The sequence below is a fragment of the Mobula birostris genome, chromosome 27, assembly GCF_030028105.1.
Source record: "Mobula birostris isolate sMobBir1 chromosome 27, sMobBir1.hap1, whole genome shotgun sequence".
NCBI classification, from domain to species: domain Eukaryota; kingdom Metazoa; phylum Chordata; class Chondrichthyes; order Myliobatiformes; family Myliobatidae; genus Mobula; species Mobula birostris.
The window spans coordinates 29,159,945-29,183,165 of NC_092396.1; the positions used below are offsets into that span (position 1 = coordinate 29,159,945).

Below are 23,221 nucleotides of genomic sequence, written 5' to 3' on the forward strand. Positions count from 1 at the left end.
GTTGTTGTTGAAGCTCCTGAGGAAACATTGCTCTGATCTGTGAATTCCATGATTCTAATTGTAATGCTCGAATGGCTGAGAATTTTCTATGTGGGTTTTCTGTATGGATCACTAATTGCATTTATAAGAGGATAGTTAGTGCAGGGAAAGGAGGAATAAAGCAAGAGCATATGTGGGTTTTAGTGAGTTGAGTCCATCAGTATCCTACAGTAGTGCATGAGGCCCCAGCTTGACTTAACAGAAAAGGGATTCTCTCCTAATCTCATCTTGCTTCAGGCTGTCTATTTATATTTGTGTGTGTGTGTGTATATGTATGTGTGTGTGTGTGTATATGTGTGTGTGTGTGTATATATATATATATATATATATATATATATATATATATATATAAAATAATATATATCATATTGGGAGGGGAGGCTGAGTGGGGAGCAGAGAACCGGGGGATTGCCTCCCTGGACACCATCTAGTGCTGGTGTGACACGTTGCCTGGCCTCTTGCCTTAGTGCCTTGGTCTCCATAGTGTTAAAAGTGAGATTTTAGTGTTGGTAATCTGGAACAGGAGATGAAATGAGGGAAGTTTCCCTGACATTAGGAAGCAGTTTTGTGAATCATTGCTCAAGCATGTCCAATTGTGCAGTATTATTTGTAAATTTTGAAATTACTTTTGACACTACAGCCAGAAGGTTTTAGAATGGGTTGAAGAAATTTATGGAGATAATTTAAAAATTAGCCGAGCAATAATGCTATGTTGACAGCAAAGGAAGAAGCTAATTGTTAAGCTATGTTGACTTGCATTAGAATGAAGGATATTGCAGGTTTGGAAACCTCCAGATGTTGCTTTTTGGGAGACATCTGGTGGAAGCTGTCTGGAAAAGCATGACAGTTCTCAGATTTTCAAACTTGTATTCAAGGTAAGAGTATAATTTAGCATACCATTTAAATCAGTTGCAACTGATATTGATGCTATAACCAAATACTTCTTTCTTGTTGTTCAGTCGTTAAAGTCGAGTCTGACTCTTCGGGACCTCCTGGACTGTAGGTTTTGTAGGGTTTTCATGGCAAGATACGGAAGTAGATTGCCAGACCTTTCTTCCATTCAGATACTGCTGCTGCCCAGGTTGGGACCCGGCTGGCTTTGAACTCAGGACCATCTGCCTTGAAGTCTAGTGCTGATGCCTCTACACCAGCAGCCCGCCCACAACCAAATACTACCCAGATACTTTTTTTCCGCCACGACTCAAGTCAATAAAATTTGATAAGATTCTTCATTAAATTTGGCAATCGATGTTAAGTTTGACGAGAATAACCACTTTAATATGCAGAGGGTGTTTTACTTTATCGTCGGATAATCTTCGTGCCTTGCAGCTTGTTCATAAACAAAATCGTTTGGTAAGGTGCCCTTCCTTGGTGGGGCTGCATGTGATGGTCTCAGTATAATTTTAAACCATAACTAATGTTACAGGGCTATGGAGACAACAAACCCAAATCCTCCACTACTGCACAGGAGATAAAGACCTTGGATGGTGTTTATATTGAGCAGGTAAGAGAGTCGACTTGTATTTGCTTTCGTCTTTAAGCTTTCAGGAATATTAGGATACATCATTTAAGCTATGCTGCCTGGTGTGAAGAGTAGGATCTTCTGAGGTGGGCCTGCAATCTTTTCCTCCTAAAGAAGCTCCAGTGAGGGTAGAAGTGCATCTCCTGTCACACAGACTTCTAGAAAATGTTTGCTTCTGTATTGCTGACATCATAAATAGGGATTTGATCTTCACCTGTTTGGAAAAAGCTCATGACTGTCGGGTAGAGATGTGAAGATAAGTCTTTCCACACACACAGTGCTGATCACATACAACGAGCTGGCACTGGAAGTGGCAGAGGCAGATGCAGTTACTATCTTAAAAGATTTTTCAGCAGGTAATTGAATGTGAATTGTGTAGAGGGGAGCAACAGCTTTAATGAAGGCAAAAGGGGTTACTGTAGATGGGTATCCAGAGTCTGCAGAGAAGAGGTGGGTCAAAAAGGTTTGTTCCCTTTCTGTATTGTTCTGATTCTATTATTTGATTCATATGTGTATTATGATAGGTTAATTATGGTTCAGTAGATGGCACTCTTGACCGCTGTCCTGAAAGTTGTGGGCTCAAGTCCTATCACAGAAACTAAATAGTTCCCTGACACCTGTATTACAAAGGGGATGTTGCATTGTGGGGTACCATTTTTCTGATCAGACTTCAAATCAGGTCCTATTTGTTTTCTGCATTTACATAAAATTTAAAAATAAATCTCCTTGAGCTATCTCGGAGAAAAATAGGGGATTTTTAAAGATCCCTCTGACAATTATTTTGTTTTAATTATTGCGTAATCTGGAGTTCTTACTATGTGCCAATTGGCTGCAGCATTTCCTGCATTATGTGACTGCCCTCAGAAGTACTGATGAGTCTTTGGGGCAGTCTGAGGTAAAAGATGCAGTATAACTCTTTCTGGAGATCTGTGCCAGTCACCACCTTGTGCCCAGTGGCACTTTACAGGAACACATTTTCATTTACTTTTTCTTCCTGCAGGTTGCTATGGGCCATGCTCATTCACTGATGATAGCAAGAGATGAAAGTGAAGCAGAAAAAGAGAGGATTAAGAAGTTGCCTGAATATAACCCACGGATTATCTGATGTAGCCTGAGCAGCCACACATGAAAGCTTCACTTGAACAAAGGCAGCTGAAGTTTACAGTGCACTGGTCAATTTTATTAAAAAAAAAAAAAAAATCCACACTGAACAGGGAGCCAGGCAATGGACAACATCTTAGAAAGAGATTTTCCAATTCATAAAAAATATTAGTGGTACTTACACGATCACAATTACAAATGCAGCTATGTAGTGTTTCCAGAGCAACTGATTTAACAATGCACGCAGATAGTTAATTTTACTTGTGTTCTTTGGCCATTGCATTACTATTTGTTTGGTTAAGGCCAATTCCTATTGATGTATTGGAACTCCTTGTATTTTTTTTAAACCCAGGTTTGGCTCTTTTAATTGGCCAGTAAGAGTGGTGTAAACAAGCTGAAACATTTGGAACCCTGACCTTCAATTAGCTGCGCTAAATTTATCAAACTGGCAAGTTTTATCTTCTAACCTTTTATTTCTGGGCTGGCTAAATGTTATGGCCAATGGATATATTTGTTGTTTGTTAAATTTATTCCTCGTTAGTTGTGGTGGGTGCAGGAATTTTTCAATAGTTCAACTAACTCCCTTAGTCTAAATATGGCAATCCATGTTTTCAAACAGTATATTTCGGTAGGGCAAGGAGATACATGGGTAGTATGTTGAGATTTGGTGTGAAAAGGCACTTCTGCACTGCCCATGAAGTTTTTTTGGAGGAGTTGTACTTTAGCAAAGACCCCTGGTCACTTTGCAAACTGCTTAGTCTCTTTTGATAAACTCCGTTTTGAAGAGTCTAAAGGAAAAAAGTTTGCATTCCATGCTTTTGACTGCTGTACTTGGAATTCTGTTTCCATGAGATTGTGGGTCATGTTGTATTGCTGTTGATAGCAGGTGCACAACATACCTGTCAACAGCACACAGTGTAAAACTGCCTTACTGTTTCCCAATTCATTGCCAATATATTGATCTGAACTTTGGTGATTTGCCTATCATAAACCCAAGTTAACTTTTCTTCTGGTACCTTAATTAAGCTTCATGTTTGGTTACAGTTCTTTATTTCTGATAAGCTAATAGTAGCGATTTTTTTTTCCAGCCCTAGTCCATTCCCCCATTTTTTCTCCTTCAAGGGGATTAGTGGGTCTCTAGGTCAAATCTTTGTGCACTAACTTTATCAGCCCAAATCTCCACTGTTTTGGTCATTTTTGTTAGGAATCATTGCGGTCTTGAGACTTCAAAACTCTCTCATTTGTATATGTTTGGGATTAAACCATTTTTTGGCTGTTTTTCCGATGGGAAGGGGTTTGGAGTGAAATTGACACTACAGTCAGGAAGAATTGGAAGGTCCCAAGGAACATAATGGAAGGAAACTGCCAAGATAAAGAAATGGGGGTCCCATTTACATTGAGTACCAATGGCTTAGCAGTTGTTCATTATCTGATATCTTTGGTGTTCAGAAAATGAATTGGAGCAGTTTTTTTAAAAAAGGTGTTTTATTAGATGTAGAACAGTTTCTCCAACTAAAGGCTGTTTTGAGAATGTATTTATATTCTGAATACAGCCTATCCCCTTATTGGCAAAGCTTATATGGACACGATGGGTATGATAAACATATTGACTTTTCTTATAGCATTAGTCCCAATTTTTCATGTTAAAATCTGCATACTGCAGCCTCATTATTTTGTTCTTACTCTTGACAAACCAAGGGCATTAGGATTATTTGTCATTCATTTAAACTGTGCCGCACGAATGAGACCAAACAAACAGATCCTCATATAGTAAACTCAAATGTTTTTCTCATTTCTCTGTTAATTACCAGAGTTTCAATGCTTGTCCTCCATTGGCATCTCTTTCATTACTTTGTGGCCTGAGTAGCTGTAATGTGTGCAATATTGACAGTTTCTGAATGGTGCCATTGCATTGATGTTACAGCATGGCCATCTTTACACACTCAAGTAAGGGTGGTTCTTGCTGGGGTCATTCAGAAAACCATGCGGCTGATTCTACTTTAACAAAACTATGACCGCGAGACTTTAAATCTGGTTCTTGTGGCCTTTGAACAGGGTAAAAAATATTCTACATAAAGCTTTCTATTTGAAGGATGCAATAGTAGAAAAATGGGATTTACTGCACAGGATCTCTTCGGCACTTGGTTCAGCCACCACAGACTCATAATGATTAGTAGTTACCCTGTTTTTCATCATGTAAGCCTTGAAATGTATTAAGAAAAATTTAAACTGATTTGGTCTTCTGATGCCCAGGTGCTGGAAGAACCTTAATGATTTGGTTATATCATTCCATAAACAGTGCTGGTAAGATGAAGGATTCAGACTAATATATTTAGCAATTGTGGTTTGGCAGAACCACAACTTGTTCACAATTTTGTACTCCTGTTGCTATTGCTTCATGATATCTGGGTCAGCAGTGGTGACTTCTCTTTTTATGATGCAGCCTCTGACAAAAGGTGGCACAGGCATCTTAATGCTAGCAGTGTTGACATGTCTTGTGTTACCTTTAGCATTGGGGATGCTTCAAGCTGGGCAGCCTTTCTATAAAGAAACTGAAAATTGGCTGCCAGGTCAGAATTTAAAATTGCACCAATGTTGAAGTTGTGTGCAAACAATCGCATATTTAAATCTTAGAAAAGCACACCTTAAGTTTCCTGATTTCGGCCTTTTGAAGAAGTGAAGCAAAATTCTGTTTTGTAAAATGGTGAATAAGTTCTCCTAACATTTAATGCTTTTTCCTCCTCAGTTTTAATTTATCAGTTACTTTGTCCGCCTTCATGCTGGACTGTCTGACTTTAATTGTCCCCTCTCTTGGGATTGTGAAACCCTGCTAAGCCACCATGCTAAAAGCTGATAGTGCTGTGAAGGAGAGTATGTGTTTTTTTTTAATATTGATCCTTTTTCTGCAGTGGGACTTAATAACCCTGTGTGATTCTATTGCATTCATGTTTTCCTGAAACAGCCAATGTTTAAATATCCAAGATGGCAAACATGAAAAGTTGGCCCAAATTTTTACTCTTCTTTTTCTTCTGGTTTCAAAGGTCCAGCCTTTATAGCATTGGGTATAGATGTACCACAGAACTTTGCAGGTGCAAGTTGCACAGACAGTGTATTGCACCAGTAGCTGTGAGTATGCACTCTTTTCTGTAAGTGTTGCATGGTATTCCACCAGACTATCTCAAAAATAAAGTAACTTCATTAACTTTGGAATTGCTGCTATCTTTCAAATACTGAGCTGGCTGGAATTTGGATATAAAATGATTAGCATAGTTAGATTTAGTGCAAGATAACAGTGTTGTCCTTTGGGAAGTTTGAACCTGTTTTCTTAAATGTTTCTCCTTGGGGTAAATGCAAGCTGTTGATACCGTTCGGTGTCTTGTATGCCAAATGGCCTGTAATCAGCTGTACTTGTTATTACAGAACATAAATATTTCTTGTGCTTGTACAGAAAAGTTCAAGTTACTCACTCCAGATATGTACAACCTGATCGTGTCCATTTAAATTTTGATACTGGGAGTCCAGCTGGACTTTAAACAAGACTCACTTGTCCATTTCAATTGTCCAAATTTAGAAAAGCATATATTCAGGTAAAGTTATAAGTTCATCTTTATATAAAAAAAATAATATCTTTTGGAAAAGATGTTGACCAAGACTTGAAGCTATTGTAGTTCAAACTCTTCTCACTAAACCTCACAACAGCACAAAATGCTTTTGGGGGGAAGAATTGTTGGGGGAATAGGGGCTTGATTTTTTTTGTCCTCCTTCAGCTGTTACCCCAAAGGAGAACAATTCTGAATTGTTCATTGTGTTACTATTGTGCCTAGGGAATTCTACTGTGTTTAATGGCTTCCCAGTCATCTCAAAACGACGAATAAAATTGAATATTTGCAAATTTTTGACATTTTCCAAGTAGAGGTGAACTGTCAGCTTGTTTAGTAAGATGGGTGGGGAGGGAGCATCTCCTTTTCATTCTGGTTAATAGTGACTAGCTTCTTGGCATCATTAGGTTTAGAAAGTGATTTTGTAGCAAATTAGTTGCCTGTTCAGTGCTGTAAACCTTTTTTCCTTTTTTTACTTTTGTATTTTCTGCAATAAATTGAATAAATTTTGCCTCGTGTTTCCTTCCACTATGTGAGACTGTGGATTTGGTTCTTGACTTGGTTGATCTATTTACAGCTGCAGAATTTGGAAGGATTACTCATTATAAATTCAGTATAAATCATCTTTCTTTTTCCAGTTAATTGGATAGTGAAAACACCTAGTATATGTTAATATGTGCTCCCAAGTTAAAGATTTTTTTAAATCTAAAATTTAAAGAACGTTTTACGTACTTTTGTCCTAAAGATCTGACTCAACTGGAAATATTGGCCCAGAAATTGTAATGGATTAAGAGAATCCAAACATTTGAGTGTTCACCTAATATTGACTTCAATCTCTGCAGATTTGGAAAAGGAATGTGTTCATTTACTTGTCTGCTGTGTTTTAATAGGAAATATTTTAATTGTTTGTATTTCATGTGACAGCAGACATCCTGATAATCTTCTGTACCATCTCCTCAGTTGATCACCTTGTTGCAGAACTTAGGTCACATGGTTTTCATTATTTTTATGGCTTTAAATTAGCTTTGCCCATTTGCCTTCTGACAATCTGTGTGCAAATGAATCAGTAAGAGGTTTGTATTTGGATGGGGACAGACTGAGGTTGCCAGCTTTGAGAAGGTGTAATACAATGTCCTAGGATTAGGTTGGAGGAAAGAACATGCCAAGTGTAAGAGGGAGGGGTCCTGGTAAGGCTTCGTAGAAATGATTTTTTGGGTGGGCTAGTTATGACATGTCACCTTGTATGAACCGAAGGCATCCTATTGTCACATTTCTCAGCCCCAGGATATCACTGCTGTGGAATGAAGTCAGGAGACTTGCAAGTCAACTGTTGTGATTTACAGGACAGCGAAACAGTAATTAGGTTACAGTTTTGAGAGACTGGGGCTTAGTATGAGATTTATGGGGGTGTTTGATGAAGAAAATCTGACATAATTGGGTCATTATTATGAAGGAAATAATGCTGTAATGGATGAGCAATTGTGGTGATGGACAGAAAGTTGTGAGGATATCCAAGGATTTTGCATAATGGAAATAGTATAGCTGTTGGAACAGACAGTTATTACTCATCTGGCGTTTGGGACAGAATGACTTGCTAGATCATTTCTGAAGACGTTTAAGAGTCAACAACATTGCTTTGGGTCTGGAATAACAGACTAGGTGGGAATTACAGACACTAGTGAACTCTCTTTTCCTGGTAACTTGGGTAAAGTATGTGGAAATTGTTGGGAGCAACTTGGAATAGTAATCAAGAAAGTTACATTGCAGGAATGGTGAGGCTTTGGGTGACTGAAGCTTGAGATGGGAACTGAAATGCCAAAGGCTGAGGAGGATAAAATGCCATTGAAGGAGAGGTTCGGGACTAATTTGCATATGGGTTTTCTGTGATTTTTAAGAAGAGGAAATGGAAGAATTGTGTGCTACCTTTTTACAATTAGGTTTGCTACCAGGCATTTGATTAGTAAATAGGATTTTTTAAAATCCCTGTCTATTTTCTCTCCTCAGGTTTAAAAATAAAAAAAATTGCAATTGTATGAAACCAGTTAACAATAACTAATATGAACATGAAACTGATATGTTTTGATGCTATACACACCACATGTTCTAAATTTAGCCTATTTACAGATTTGCACTTGATTGGATTAAAGAAATTCATTGCTTTAATTAATTCAAGGACAAGTTTACTGGTAGATTGTCATTCTTGACATTATACTTCTGTGCAACAAAACCTAATTCTACCTCCTGAAGAATAGCACTACGGCTTAGCTGGAAATTATTTCCAGTCTACTGGATACAAAAACTAAGGATGTTAGCGGTGAGAATAGCCCTCAATAGCTTCTTTCAGATTTTTGTGTGTGTGTGTCAACTATTAATTTAAAAAAAACAAAAGACTAAGAAAACACCTGTAAGCAAATGTTTTTATTGACTTATGGCAGACTGTTTGAATAATATATTTCATCCCCGTGGACTTCAGTTGTTTACCATAATCTGTGAAATAAAACGGATGATTACTTTGATGTGGCAAAGAAATGCAACTCCTTTCCTGAACAATCAGATACTACAAAATTGATTCTGTCACAGATGTTTGTGTCTGCTGTATCTGGAAAATGAAAAACTTGTATTTATTGAGTCAACAGTCCATTTTGGAAACTAGGAGCTAACTCCCCAACCCTAATGAATAATTGCGTGTCCAAAATTTACAAAAACTATAATTATGCCTGGTTTCACTTCTGAACTGTTTTAGCTAAATTATGCTGTGCCTTAATTGCTACCAGCCCACAATCAAGGGTTCTGCTCCTTGTCAGTGACACCTGCTGATTGAGTGTGACTACTGCATTTAGCTGGGTTGCAATGTGAATCAACTGCCACTGTTCAATGACCTAACCAGTGCATAAAGAACAAACACTAAGGGCTGTGAAGCTGTACTTGAGCAGGAACCTGGTTTATGGAAGATTACAGAAAGGAACAGGATAAACAAGGCTAAGGGAATCGTATTTAGGTTGAGAAACTTTAATTAGCAATCATTTCATGCTTAAAGCTAAATAAAAGCAGATATTACCAGAAGTATTCTCTCTACTGGCATGCTGGTTTTTCAAAACGTCATGAGTATACTATTTTCATAATATATTTCACTGAGTTACAGTACTTAATTTGCACTTTGCTGCCATCATTTAAAAAGTAGATGGAGCGCTGCAGATTTCTGGATTGGATGTAAATTTACCATATTTCAACTTGACTGAACCACACACCCTGATATTCTGCAGACATTTTGTCCATGTTGGAACTGGCATAAAATAAGCAAATGCAATAGTATTTTGCAGGAGATCTGTGCTTTATGTACATGAATGCAGGTTGACTGGACCTTAATGACACAAGTACATTTATCAGGTAATGTTTTAGTACAGACTGGTAAAAGGTTGCAGATTGAAGTTACATGGGAACACAGTAGATGCACAAAAACAAATCCTGACAACTATTTGCCTATTTTCCATCTACCAAATCTTACAAATCTCAAACATATAACTAACTGCAGAACATGTAATTGAAATGAAATGCACACTACAAAGTTTTGGTTTCTCCTAGCCATCTGTACTTTTTAAACAGCTGCTGGTGAGCTTTGTTATGTGTGGTTTAAAAATCACTTTGGTTGTCTTGAATAGCTGCAGCTTGGTATAGGGTAGTGGGCAAAAATGGAAGTCAGTCCACATTCTCTTTTAGACACTTGACTGGAATTGGATGAAATAAATCGAGGTGAATTAAAGCAGACACAGATGTTTGGTTTTTCGTGAATCCAGAACTACTGTATTTGAGCCTCTTTTACAATGGCTGTTAATTAAGCAGTAATATACCTGTGAAATCCAGTCATTGAAGGCGGATACACGGGTGAAGACGGTTGGCTTTTTCCTGATGTTGCAACCGAATATGGAAACAAAGCTGGTGATGCCATGCACTTCCCATCTTTTATCAGCAACCTGGCAGTTCAAGGGTCCACCTGAATCACCCTGTTTTTAAATAAAGATGAGCTTAAATGTAATCTCCGAACACTCCTGCCATTTTTCCTGTTTACATGTTGGCTGTGGGGCCACTTCATCGCACAAGCTGAAGACAAAGGTAGATTGGTGTGTAGAAACCTATCACTTGAGTTTGATACTTATTTGTGCTTCTTGAGGCTAGTTCCTTGGCAATAAATGCACAAAATCTGGTCATGAAATAGTTACTGATTTGAGAAAAAAACACATCTAGAAATGAGCATTTATATTCTAATTATGGTAAATACACCTTCACATGGGCGGGGATGCAGGGAATAATACAGTACAGTATCACAAACCTTGTTAGAGCACCAACTTCAAACTAATTTCATCATGTTTATCACTAGCAGGTGAGACAGGATGAATCAAATGACACCCTTCTGTGCCGTAACATTCTTTGACTTGGCAGTAACAGTTTGTTGTCAGTATGGGGACTATTCTGCATCCTGCCTTAACATTAATTTCACTCCATTCCCTAGCAATGTTCCTGTTTGATTAACTGTGTAGAGTTCACCAATTTACTCACATTTACCCAGAGCTAAAAGTTACCGAATGTTTACTTTTTTTTATCCTATTTGCCCATTGAGCTGTTTTAAAAATCAAGTAGAGTGCATTTTGTGTTCCACTCAGTGTTTTTAACTACATTTTGGGAGTGAGATTTTTTATCTAGTCTCCCACTATTATTTAACAAAAAGCTATTTCTAAGGTGTTCAAGCAGTATAATTTCATACTTCAAATTACTTACCTGGCACGCAGAAACAATACCATCTCCTCCGGCACACGTCATTGTATTTTTCAAAGGGCCCCACCCATCTGGACTGGAGCATGTTGCATGGTCAAAGGCCGGCACAAGAACTTGCTGGAGTTTTTCAGCCAAGGGACCGCCTGCTGTATTGAGAATGAAACAAACAAGTGAATTAAAATTTTGGATACGATTGCTCTTTATCATGTTCCAAAATGTTTCCTCTGGATATAGAATGGATGCTCCGATTCTTTAATGGCAATCTTGCCTGTGAGAATTGGCAGTGTATTTTAAAGTGATTATAAAGCTAGCTAGATGTTGTTTGGTATGGTGATGACCCACTCCAATTCATTTCTTTACTAGGTAGGTGAGTGTGAATGTCTGTATTGGCTGTATCATGGCACGGATAATAAGAGCTGCCTTGCAGTTCCTGTAACTTGGCTCAGTGTAGATTGCAGATTATTCCTGTGACTGAGTGGGCTTCCCCCAAAGAGATGCATGTTTGTAGATAAATTGGCCATAGTATGCAGATGAGTTCTAGCAAATTGGTTGAAGGGAGGTTGCTCTGTGAGCTGGCATAGACTTGCTTGAAATGGCCTACAATGTTAAAGACCGTAAGATATAGGAGCAGAACTAGGCAATTCTGGCCTATTGAGTCTGCTCTGCTATTCAATCATGGTGTGATCTGATTCTTCCAGTCATCCCCACTCCCCTGCCTTCATCCCGTAGCATTTGATGTTGTAAGGAAATAAGGAGAAAGTGGGGTTTTTTGCTGTATTCATCAGTTGTTTTTGTGATCTGGGCATCACTGACAAAATGGTATCTCTCCCTCCACCCCACACCCTTCCTCCTTTACAGGGTAGAGTCAAAAAAGTACAGCACAGAAACAGGTTCTCTACCCTGTAAAGGGGGAAGGGTGTGGGGTGGAGGGAGAGATACCATTTTGTCAGTGATGCCCAGATCACAAAAACAACTGATGAATACAGCAAGAACCCCCACTTTCTCCTTATTCCTTACAACATCAAATGATACGGGATGAAGACAGGGGAGTGGGGATGACTGGAAGAATCAGATCACTCCATGAATTGATTTCCTAACTGATTCATTGTAAATGGTGGAAAGGCTTTGGACTGGGGGTCGGGGGGGGGGGAATGTTATTTGCTGTAGGATATTCAGCCTCCCAATAGTAACAGGTTCTGCATATTCATGGTGAGGCTCTAGATACTAAGAACCTCAAAAGGGGTCATCTGGATTATCGCCTCATTGGGTTACAAATTGGCAAAAGGCAAATAAACATGAGATTCTGCAGATGCTAGAAATCCAGAGCAACACACAAAATGCTGGAGGAACTGAGGTCAGGCAGCATTGATGGAATTAAAGTTGGCATTTCACCAGGATTGACAAATAAGATTGACTGTATGACTGAACTATTGCAGTTAGAAATGGGTTTGGAATGTTGGGCTTTGTCACCAATACTCGGGGAAAGTGGAAGCTGTATGTTTTGGGACAAGCTCCACTGGTGCCAGAAGGAGGCAGTAAATAGGGGTGTAAAACAGCTTTTGCAGAAATGAAATTAAAAGTCACTGGTTAGAATAGAGCACAGAGTAACATTGAGTAAGATTGTACTCTTCTGACAGGTGAGATTAGCCTCTTAGTTTTTTTCCCCCAGGGTAGTTTCTGCAGTACAGCAAGTTTAGTGTAAATAAATGACCTTGGACCTTAACAGTTGTAAATTATATAAATACTTATCAAAAAATGAACATATTTTCCACACTGTGACATTTTGTCACAAATAGTAATCAACTACATACAGTGTGTTGAAAACATTTTTTGCATCACTCACTGTAGAGTCTACCCCATCCTGTGATGTAGCAGGGATGACTATTGGGAAGTAGAGTGCCAGCTTTCGGAAGACAGATCAGATCAATCTGCTTACTTAGGGTCACCGGGCTGATCAACTTGATGAGTGCAATGTCATTCCTGTTGAATAAAAGAGTTTATGTATGACCATTTGGCATTTCGGGACCAGGAATTTGAAGATACCAAGTTTAAAAAAATGCACAATTTTTCAGTACATGTGTTGGAATTGTTTTGTTTTTAACCTTAAGAGATTTCTCAGGAAATAGAATTATCAGGCACATCCTGCTTTTAGAATTTACTGAATTCGAAAATCGATCATCAATGCGTAGAATAGATTGGGAAGAATCCTGCTCTCTGGTTAAGTGTCAGCTCCCACCATTATTGAACCATAGCAACACCCACAACATGTCTAGGAACTCAGCAGGTCAGGCAGCTTCTATCAAAATGAATAAGCAGTTGACATTTTGGGCTAAGGCCCTTCAGGACTGGAAAGAAAGGGGAAATATGCCAGAAATATAAAAAAAAAAGTGGGGGTTGGGGGAGAGGAGAGGTCATCTGGAAGGTGATAGGTGAAGCCAGGTGGGTGGGAAGGATCAAAGGCTGGAGGAATCCGATAGGCGAAGGAGAGTGGACCACAGGAGGAGGGGGACCAGGGAGAAGTAATATTGAACTATGGTTGAGTGTTTGTAAACAAGTATTTAGTGAAATTATTTGCAGCTTAATTGAAGTTGCAGCCTTAGCAGCAGATTCCAAAGTTATTGGACAGTATCCAGTGAGCCTGATGACAAAGCTTTTGTACCTTCTGCGACTGAGTTGGCCCCTTGATCTGAGTTTGAACAATCAAAGTGACTAACTGATGTGAGTTGCAGAATGTCAACCTGCGCTGCCACTGCCGGACCTGAGTGCTTCTAACATTTTATTTTTTAATGTTATGACATCACTGAAATTGGGATCCTGTCATGGTCTGGTCCAGGAGGTCCGTGTTCTGGTTCACGGTCTGGTCCATGGTTCCTTTTTCCGGGGTTTCTGGTTTCCCCAGTTTCTGTTGTGGGCACATGTTTCTCGTTTTGGGGCTGAGACATAAATACCTCTGCAAACCAGAGATTCCCTGCTGGACTGTTCTGTTCCCCTCCTTGTCTTTCTGCCCCCTTGCCTGACTCTCTGCCTGGATACCTCGCCTGACTCTGCCTGCTCACCTAGCCTGGATACCCCACCTGTATCACTGAAGTCTTAGCACTGGAGCAAGACCGGAGCCTTGTAGGTCAAGATAAGGAACTGTCTTTCGTTGTGTGGAATTGTCTCTCTGTGTCCACGCCTTCACTAGGTAGGTCTGGCCGTTTGCTGCTACCTAGTGTTGGGATCTGTCTTTGTGCCCACGCCTTCGCTAGGTGGGTCCGGCTGTTTGCTGCCACCTTGTGTTGGGATCCGTCTCCATGTTCAGTGTTCTGTGTATGAGTCCTGGCCCTACGTCCTGTTCCCAAGGAGGGGTCCCGGCTCTGTTCCATGCTCCTGTCTCTTCTAGTCCGCTTCATGCTCCTGAAGGCCCTCGTCCAGTCTGTGCCCAGTCCAGTCCTATCTGAGTCCTGTCCATGTGCCTTTACCTGTCCTTGTGTCTCACCCTACCCAGGAGTTCCTCACCCAAGCCATGTCCAGTCCTGTAGCCTCGTCTTGTCCTCGCCTAGTTCTGGAGTCCGAGCCTGAGTCAAGTCCCAGGTTCTGGGTCCTTGCCCAGTCTCTGGCTCGGAGTCCATACCCAAGCCTCTGCATTTCAAGACCAAGACCCCAGCCTGCAGGCCTCAAGACCAAGACCCCAGCCTGCCTCCAAGCTCAAGCCTCAAGACCAAGACCCCAGCCTCAAGCCTCAAGACCCCAGCCTCCAGTCCTGCAGTCAGGTCATGTCCATGCCTGGTTCTGGCGCCCGAGCCCGAGGCAAGACCCAGGTTCTGGGTCCTTGTCCAGTCTCTGGCTCGGGGTCCAAGCCCTAGTCTGCGTTCTTGTCCCTGCTCCTTGTCTGTATCCTGTCACGTCCCTACTCTAGTCTAGTCCTGTTCCTTGTACTTCAGTGTCTGTGTCTTGCACTTGGGTCCATTCCCAATGCCCCCCCATGTGACAGATCAATGTTCATTGAGACCCAATTGCACGTCTTCCTTGGCAAGATGTTAACTTACCCAGAGAAAACTATTGAATTCCATTCTTTGTGGATAAAGATGTTCCTTTGGTCAATTTCAATTACAACAGATCCCGTTTCTGGAGCCTTGATATTGTGTGCGCCGAGCACTACCCGGCACGTCCAGCAGTCTCTTAAAATAGGAAGAATAAGAACAATGAGTCTAAGGGGTCATCATTTTAATTTTAAGCAGCAAAGAGGGTTGATGAAGGATGCTGGTTTGCAATGCAGGGCAGCACCAACGGGGAAGAGGTTGGAGAGGATGGTGGGGGAGTCTAAGACCAGCGGTCACAGCCTCAGGATACAGGGGTGTGCTTTTAGAATGGAGATGTGGAGGGGTTTCTTTAACCGGAGAATGGTGAACCTGTGGAATTCGTTACCAAGGTCGGCTGTGGAGGCCAAGTCATTGGGTATATTTAAGGCAGAGTTTGATATATTCTCGATTAGTCAGGGCATGAAGGAATATGGGAGGAAGCGGGAGACTGGTGCTGAAAGGGAAAATGGATCAGCCGTGATCAAATGGAGCAGAGCAGGTGGGCCAAAAGGCTTAATTCTGTTCATATAATATATGGTAATAAGTTTGGGATCCTGATTCCTATAGATTGTAGTGGGGGAGGGGTAGTGAAGGAATGCTTTAGAATCAGGTCTGCTGAAACAATGAGACTGCAGTCGGCTGGGTTTTACCTACCCCCTCTGTTCTCATTCCCCCCTCCATTCTCATTTCCCCCTATGAGCATACATCTGATATTCTAATGGAAATTATTATTCTACTCTTCCCCTGATTACCTCCTTTTCACCATTTCATGATCATTCTAGATGTGACATAATCATACTGTGTTGAGGGTGTTATGGGTGGAGGCACATTTAATTAGAGGATGCAAAATTGAGGTGCAGCAGTGTTGAAAAAAATCAAGATATCAATGAGCAGAGAACTGGTGAATTACTAGTCTCAGTCAATCATTCAGTTAATTTGTGTCATCGAATAACTCACTTGAAGCAGTGGGCAGCAGTCAGTATCCAGTTGTCAGCAATAAGGGATCCTCCACAAATGTGCTTCCAGTAGCCATGTTTTAGATTTTGGAGAGAGACCTCAGTGAGGATGGAACAAGAAAAACATAATTAAGATGCTGGATATGAAGTTAAACACAGATCTGTCTGTTGTCTGTAAGGTTAGAAAGCCAAAACTATGAAATTTTCTCATAAGCATTTCCTCCTTGTGAAGGTAGACTTGCTTTCATTTTGGGCTAGTGAGTTTCAAGGTGACTGTTGTCGAAGAAGAGGTGAGGTTTTGATATTGTAAGGCCAAAAGAAATTGGAACAGGAGTAGGCCTTCAACCCCTCAAACCTGCTTCATCATTCAACTTGTGTATATTTCCCACACTCTCCACATAACCTTTGATTCCTTTACTGATTTGAAAATCACCCACTGTTCAAAAAGAAAGCCTCTCTGCAATTTTCTGGAGCAAGAAATTAGAAAATGCACAGCCCTTTGCAAAAGGAATTCATCCTCATCTGCCTTAAATGGGAGGTACCTTGCTTTAAGGCTAAGCCCCTAGCTCACAGTCTCTTCCCAAGAGAGGGAAGCATACTCCTCATGTTTAGCCTGTGAGATCATAAGACCATCAGATATAGGAGCAGAAGTAGGCCATTCAGCCCATCGAGTCTGATGCACCATTCAATAATGGGCTGATCCAATTCTTCCAGTCATCCCCACTCCCCTGCCTTCTCCCCATACCCTTTGATGCCAGGCTAATCAAGAACCTATCTATCCCTGCTTTAAATGCACCAAATGCCTCCACAGGCACTTGTGGCAACAAATTCCACAGCTTTACCATCCTCTGACTAATTTCTCTGCATCTCTTTTCTAAATGGACATCCTTCAATCCTAAAGTTGTGCCCTCTTGTCCTAGAATCCCCTACCATGGGAAATAACTTTGCCCTTCCTAATCTGTTCAGGCATTTTAACATTTGGAATGTTTCTATGAGATCCTCCCCTCATTCTCCTGAACTCCAGGGAATACAGCCCAAGGGCAGCCAGACATTCCTCATATGATAACCCCTTCATTCCTGGAACCATTCTTGTGAATCTTCTCTGAACCCTCTTCCCTTGTCAGTGTATCCTTTCTAAAATATGGAGCCCAAAACTGCACACAATACTCAAGTGTGGTCTCACGAGTGTCTTACAGAGCCTCAACATCACATCCCTGCTCTTATATTCTATACCTCTAGAAATGAATGCCAACATTGCATTCACCTTCTTCACCACCGACTCAACCTGGAGGTTAACCTTTAGGATATCTTGCACAAGGACTCGCAAGTCCCTTTGCACCTCTGCATTTTGAATTCTTTTCCCATCTAAATCCTGTAATAGTCTGCCTGTTTATTTCTTCCACCAAAGTTATATATATAAAGTTCCAACATTGTATTTCATTTGCCAGGAGAATAGGAGGGAGTCCTTATGGGAAGCAGAGTGGAGGGAGGTACAGTTACAAAAGCTGTGGAACTCTAACTTATGATTCCTTAATGGACAGTTCTGATGAAAAGTCTTCAACATGATACATTAACTCTGCCTACAGATGATGAGTGTTGCCAGCATTTCCTATATACACCACCTCCCATGTATCTCCCTCATTTAGCCTCTTCAGAAAGGGAACAGGAAGGACATTTTCTTAATTCCTATTTTCAAATGATAGATATACAGAGAGAGAGCGCCACCATTTCTTAACAGTCATCATTTGTGCCCTGAATAGAGTAGCTTCTCAAGCCATTTCAAATAAACCACATGATGGACCTGAGGTCACAAATTTCCTCTGCAATATGACTGGGTAAGTAAAACATTGGTGAATCATACTGTAGGTGTTGTGTCATGGTCACTATTATTGATGTTAGATTTTTTTGAATTCCAGATATATTTAATTACTTGAATTTAAATTCTGCTGGTGTGATTTAACCCCACACCCCAAGATGAACTTGAGGTCCCTGTAAACTCATTGATTAAATTAATTACTGTACTATTGTGCTGAGGGGGCTTTTAAAGTCATCCTAATTTGGGTTCAATATATTGGAATTCTTGACTTAATGGCAATAGCTGTATTCCCAAAGATATCACAATGAAATAGAAACTTATATAGCCTTTCATAAAATATTGACATGGGAAATATATTTGGCTTGGTTAATACGATTCAAGTGTTACAGACAAATATAAAGGAATATTTAACGTTTGAGCTCTTTCCCCTTGTATGATAGAAATGTTTCCCTGTAGGGAACCATTGATTTGATGACCTGTAATAGTCCTTAGTCGCCACCAGATGGTGCCGTTACTCTTCTACGAATATACTTGCACTTATATGCGGTAGCAACAGAATTACACTATCACTGAATAATAGTAGGGACCATTCAGTTTATTACATGCTTATCTCCCCAACATAAGGGCAATCCAATTGGATCCATTTCCAGTCCTGCAAATTAAAATAGTTTTCGAGTTCCCTTTTGAACACTACAATTGAATCTGCCTCCACTACAATCCTAAAGCAGTGAGTTGCAAAACCCTTAAACCAACCCTGTGTAAAAGGAAAAAGATTCCTCATTTCATTGCTGACTCTTTAGCCAGTCAGCTTCATTCTGGTTATCATCACTTGGCCAATGAGAACAATTTGCTTAGATGTGCTGTTTCAGTCCTCAGCAGGGCTTTAAATATCTCTATCAAATCCCCTCACAAACCAGAGCTCCTCTAGACAGTATACACTTGTGTCTCACCTTCAACTATCTGAAATGCTACAAAGTGATTCAAGGGAGGGATACTGAATAAAACTAAAGACCCTATCAAGCAAGAATGGGTGAAAGTAGGAACTTCTATAGAGCATAAAAGATTAAACCCAGTGGAGTGGAGAGATTTGAGGAAGGAATTCGAGAGACAAGGACCAGGCTACCAAATAAGATGGGGACTAGTCCTCAAAACACTCGGCAGGTCAGGCTGCTCCTTTGTGGAAAGAAATAGAGTTAATGTTTTCAGTCAACGAACTTTTATCAGGCTCGTTCCAAGAGGATTGCAACTGAAATTCCACTCTGCAGTTTGATCCACCAAATTCCCTCCAGCTATTCAGCTTTTCTCAAATCACTGTTATTCCTTAGCAAATGGAGGGGATTTACCAGGAGGCAGAGGGAGATGAGAAAAGAGAGCTTGGGGGCTTGTGTCTGAAAGGTGAGGCTGAAGAAAGGTTCAAGGAGAAGAATTAGAATGCATGAACTGTGTGGTAGATTTGTCCAAAAGTGCTGAAGCCTGGAGAATTTGAATAGGCTTCATTGACATCTAGTGGCAAACGTCCAAGAGGAATGGATTCTGTGGATTTTTTTTTTTAAGCCATTTTACCAGATGTTGCGATTCTGCTACTGGAGAAATCCCAGGATCTCCATCGTACAAAATGGAGTGAGCAGGAGCAGATCCTATCGTTTGGATATTCCAGATTCCTTCCGGTGTTGTACAGTCACAGTTCCCATCACTTGATGAAAACACACCTGTATTATTTGGTCATTTTATCAAGGGGCCCATATACTTGTCTTAGAGATAAGGCAACAAGGCTGATTCATGGGTGAAGGAGTCGTCTTATGCTTCAAGTCCAATGAAGCCCATGCCCCAAACCTTTACAGTTTCTTTACAAGTTCTTTACAGGATGCACGCCAAGCCTTGACTGGAGAGTTTAAAAGGAGTGGCGATTTTTTTTTTTTTTCTCAAGGGATCATGAGCCTGGAATTCTCTATCCCTATTTATTCAGTTGTTGAAAGTATTCAAATTAAAGATTAATATGTCATTAAATCACAATAGGTATGAGGATATTTCAGCAAAGTGGTAGCAGTGTCATGTTAAAGAGAGGGGCAGGCTCAAGATCTGGAATTCCCTATTTCACTCACCAATTTTCTTGGCCTGCACATTTTTAATTGGTAAACTGATTGCTGTAATAGGAAATGGCATGAAATGACTGCAAACTAAGTTTACATGGAAACGGCAGCTAATTCTAAAATGTAGGACACACCCACCTATAAAGAAATGACCAAAAATGTAAATCTTCTAAAATTCCAAACAAGCCACTAGTTCTCCTGTATTTATTCTGCTAGCATCAGCCTCAGTACAATTAATAACACCATAAGACACAGAAGCAGCATTAAGCCATTCAGCCCATCAAGTCTGCTCCATGGTTGATTAATTAGCCCTCTCAACCCCATTCTCCTGCTTTCTTTCCATAACCTTTGACACCCTGATTAGTCAAGAACCTATCAACCCAATGACTTGCCCTCCGTAATCATCTGTGGCAATGAATTCCACATTTTCACCACCCTCTGGCTAAAGAAATACCTTCTTATCTCTGTTCTGAAGAGTTGTCCTCCTATTCTGAGGCTATGCCTCCTGGTCCTAGACTCGCCTACTATAAGAAACATCTTCTCCAAGTCCACTCTTTCAATATTTGAAGGTTTCAATGAGATTCCCCAATGTTAATATCCATTCTAAAGCTGAGTGAAACATTATTTGCCCTTCATAAATCCACATTGACTCGGCCCAATCCTGCTATTATTTTGCAAGTGTCCCATCACCACTGACAGAATTTTCCTTCCTTTCTGCCTTCCACTCCTTTCATATATAGTGGGATCACTTTCACTGTCTTCTGGTCTCAGAGCCATTGTAGAATTGATGCGATTTTGGAAGATGGCAGTCATCTCATCCGTTATCTTCAAGTCCAATCCTAGGGATTTATTGGCTTTCAGCCCCATTATTTGCTCCAATGTTAATTTCTGCGAGTTCCACTAAACTCAAGGTTCTCAATAATTCCAGGAGATTTTAATTTTCCATTATATAAAAAAAAAGGCACAAAAAGGCAGTGATTTCTTTATTCCTCAATATAATGTTTCCAGTCGCAGTCATTGGGGAAGTATATTAACTTCAGCTCATTTGTTCCAATTTCTCACTCCCTCGTATTCTATTCCCAAGGCTCATCAATGCCTTGGGTATCTTTTGCTCAATTCTGATTATTTTTGAATCTTCAAACTTACATTTTTGGGGAGCCAATATTGCAATTATTTTGCTTTGATGTAACACTGCTAACTTCTCCTGGCAGTAACTTAATCAGTAGTGTTACAGAATGTGAAGAAGTTGGATCACTTCCATCCATCTGCTAATGCAGACTTGAATGTAGAAAATAAAAGATGGTCTTGCAAGAAAAGGAGCCACGTTCTATAAAGGAATTTAGGAAAGATGCCAAAGATATTTATTTCCCCAGAAACAGGAATTCAGTCGCAGATTTGTGAAGGTGAGTGGCAGAGATGTTACTGGTGGAAGCCAATCAAGGACATGAAGAAAGGAATTGATGGTTATTTTAAAATTAGATGACGTTGCTCAGGAATAAACTAGGACCAAGCAATGACGTGTAGTGTGAATTGGTCAGCCAAATGAGTTGATTCCAGTAACTTAAATCCTAAACTAAATTTTGGTGAGCTGTATTGGAAACTATAGAGCCATTCTTTAGTGGGGACTAATCTAAGTTGAAATATATTGAGACTGCTCGGTTATGTCAGGTCCTAATAAAGTATAGTTGGCTTCTAGTCTTGAGCACCTGTGGGAAATGTCTATAACTTTCACAGAAGTATCATATGGAAGTGATTATGATGTGAAAGGGCTTCCTAAATAAAAGAATGAAGTTTGTACACATTAAATACAATTGTTTGAAAATTCTAATTTCCCAGTAAACGTTCCCAGGGACAATATCCTCTGTTGATCTCGAAGTACAGATTAGTGGGTGTAGCAGTTTCTGCATTCATATTTGAAACTCTGAACAGTTCTGTGCTCCACTGCCAGACTACATCATGAGAATCATGGCAATCTGACTTCATTTGGCTGGAATTCCACCACCTCACTTGCTGACGTACTTTTAAATTTGGAGGAAGTTATTTTTTTTGGGATGAGCTTGGTGGGCACCATTGACAAGTTGGGCTGAAGGGCCTGTTTCATGCTACTCCATGACTCTATGACTTTAAGCATTTGGATGTCTTACCTGCCAAGGCCAACTGTGAGGTACAGCTTCTGTGCCGCCCACAACCTTGGGAATCAGAGGTGGAATGGTTTGAACACCACATCCATAGGCTGCAAGGTAAATGGCAGTTCAGTTCACTTTTGGATTAAATTTTTTTTTCATACATTCACCCTCTACATTCATACTAACTAATCAAAACTTGAGTTCTCTTTTTTTAAATTGATACAATTGAACAGTTTTAATTAGATCACTCAGATGCAGTGTTCCATCAAACTTGCAACACATAGTGTGGTTGTTATGCCCTAAGCACAGTTGGTGCTTATGCAAAGCTCACACATCATAGCTGAACATTTTCTTGACCATTATATGGATATTTAGTTATTACATCTTGAACAACTTGAGCTGAGACTCCAGCTTCCGATCAGAACAAGAGATTCTTTTGATTCAATCAGTCAACCAATCAATATCACATCCCGCCTAAAACCAATTGTCGTCAACAGACCTGTAGCCTCAGTTCTTTTGTTGACCATCTGCACGCACAAGCCTCTCCCCAGTACCTCCCTTACTGTTGAAAGTATCATAGCTTTTATATCTTTTTCATCTTGTAGGGCTTGTTTATCTGGAGCCAATGGGTTAATGGGCTCTTCCCTACTGTATATCTGTACTGGAATAGATGTTACTACAAAGACAGTCACCACCTTGTGACTTCATTGTCTTCAGGAGAACATACCAGTGAGATGTTTGTTATTGTTGTACTCCCACCACATCTGGCTTGTTTAATGGTACAGGACATTCGTTCTGCTACAACATGCTTTTTATGTCAAGTGCCATAAACAAAACTCTGAATACAGTATATTCTATAATGCCCTCTTGGTATTTGACAGCTATCCCAATCATACCACTACACAATGTTGTCCTGTTTCATCTGCCCTACTGTGGTGATCAGTGTGGAAGAATCCAGGCACGTACCAACTTCGAATACCCTTCTTTTTTTTTAAGGATATTGGAGAGCTTTTCTTAATGTTCCTCACAAATCTTCTTACTGCCCAATATGGTGGTCATTATCATCGGTCAAGCCGTTCCTTCAATGCCTGTCTTGTTCCTGTATCCTTCTTTCTGATGTTTACGTGAGAGGTGAATGATT

At 40.2% G+C, this 23,221-nt stretch overlaps 2 protein-coding genes across 3 annotated transcripts in view; one reads left to right on the forward strand and one right to left on the reverse strand.

Annotated features, from left to right (window-relative positions):
- rcc2 (regulator of chromosome condensation 2) overlaps window positions 1-6,772 on the forward strand; it is a 40,811-nt gene extending 34,039 nt beyond the window's left edge. For both annotated transcript variants that reach the window (XM_072244839.1, XM_072244840.1), the window contains 2 exons: window positions 1,466-1,543; window positions 2,562-6,772. In XM_072244839.1, the coding sequence (XP_072100940.1) occupies window positions 1,466-1,543; window positions 2,562-2,666 (183 nt within the window). In that variant the 3' untranslated portion in view covers window positions 2,667-6,772. The remainder of the gene's footprint in view (window positions 1-1,465; window positions 1,544-2,561) is intronic.
- Window positions 6,773-8,673: 1,901 nt separating this feature from the next.
- Window positions 8,674-23,145, reverse strand: LOC140188481 (chymotrypsin-like elastase family member 2A). Its single transcript, XM_072244777.1, has 8 exons — window positions 23,121-23,145; window positions 22,099-22,187; window positions 16,050-16,147; window positions 15,060-15,191; window positions 12,875-13,011; window positions 11,035-11,177; window positions 10,110-10,262; window positions 8,674-8,748 (listed from the first exon to the last, which is right to left on the reverse strand). The coding sequence occupies exons 1-8, from the start codon at window positions 23,143-23,145 to the stop codon at window positions 8,731-8,733; spliced, it is 795 nt and encodes a 264-aa protein (XP_072100878.1). The 3' UTR covers window positions 8,674-8,730.
- Between the last annotated feature and the right edge of the window lie 76 nt (window positions 23,146-23,221).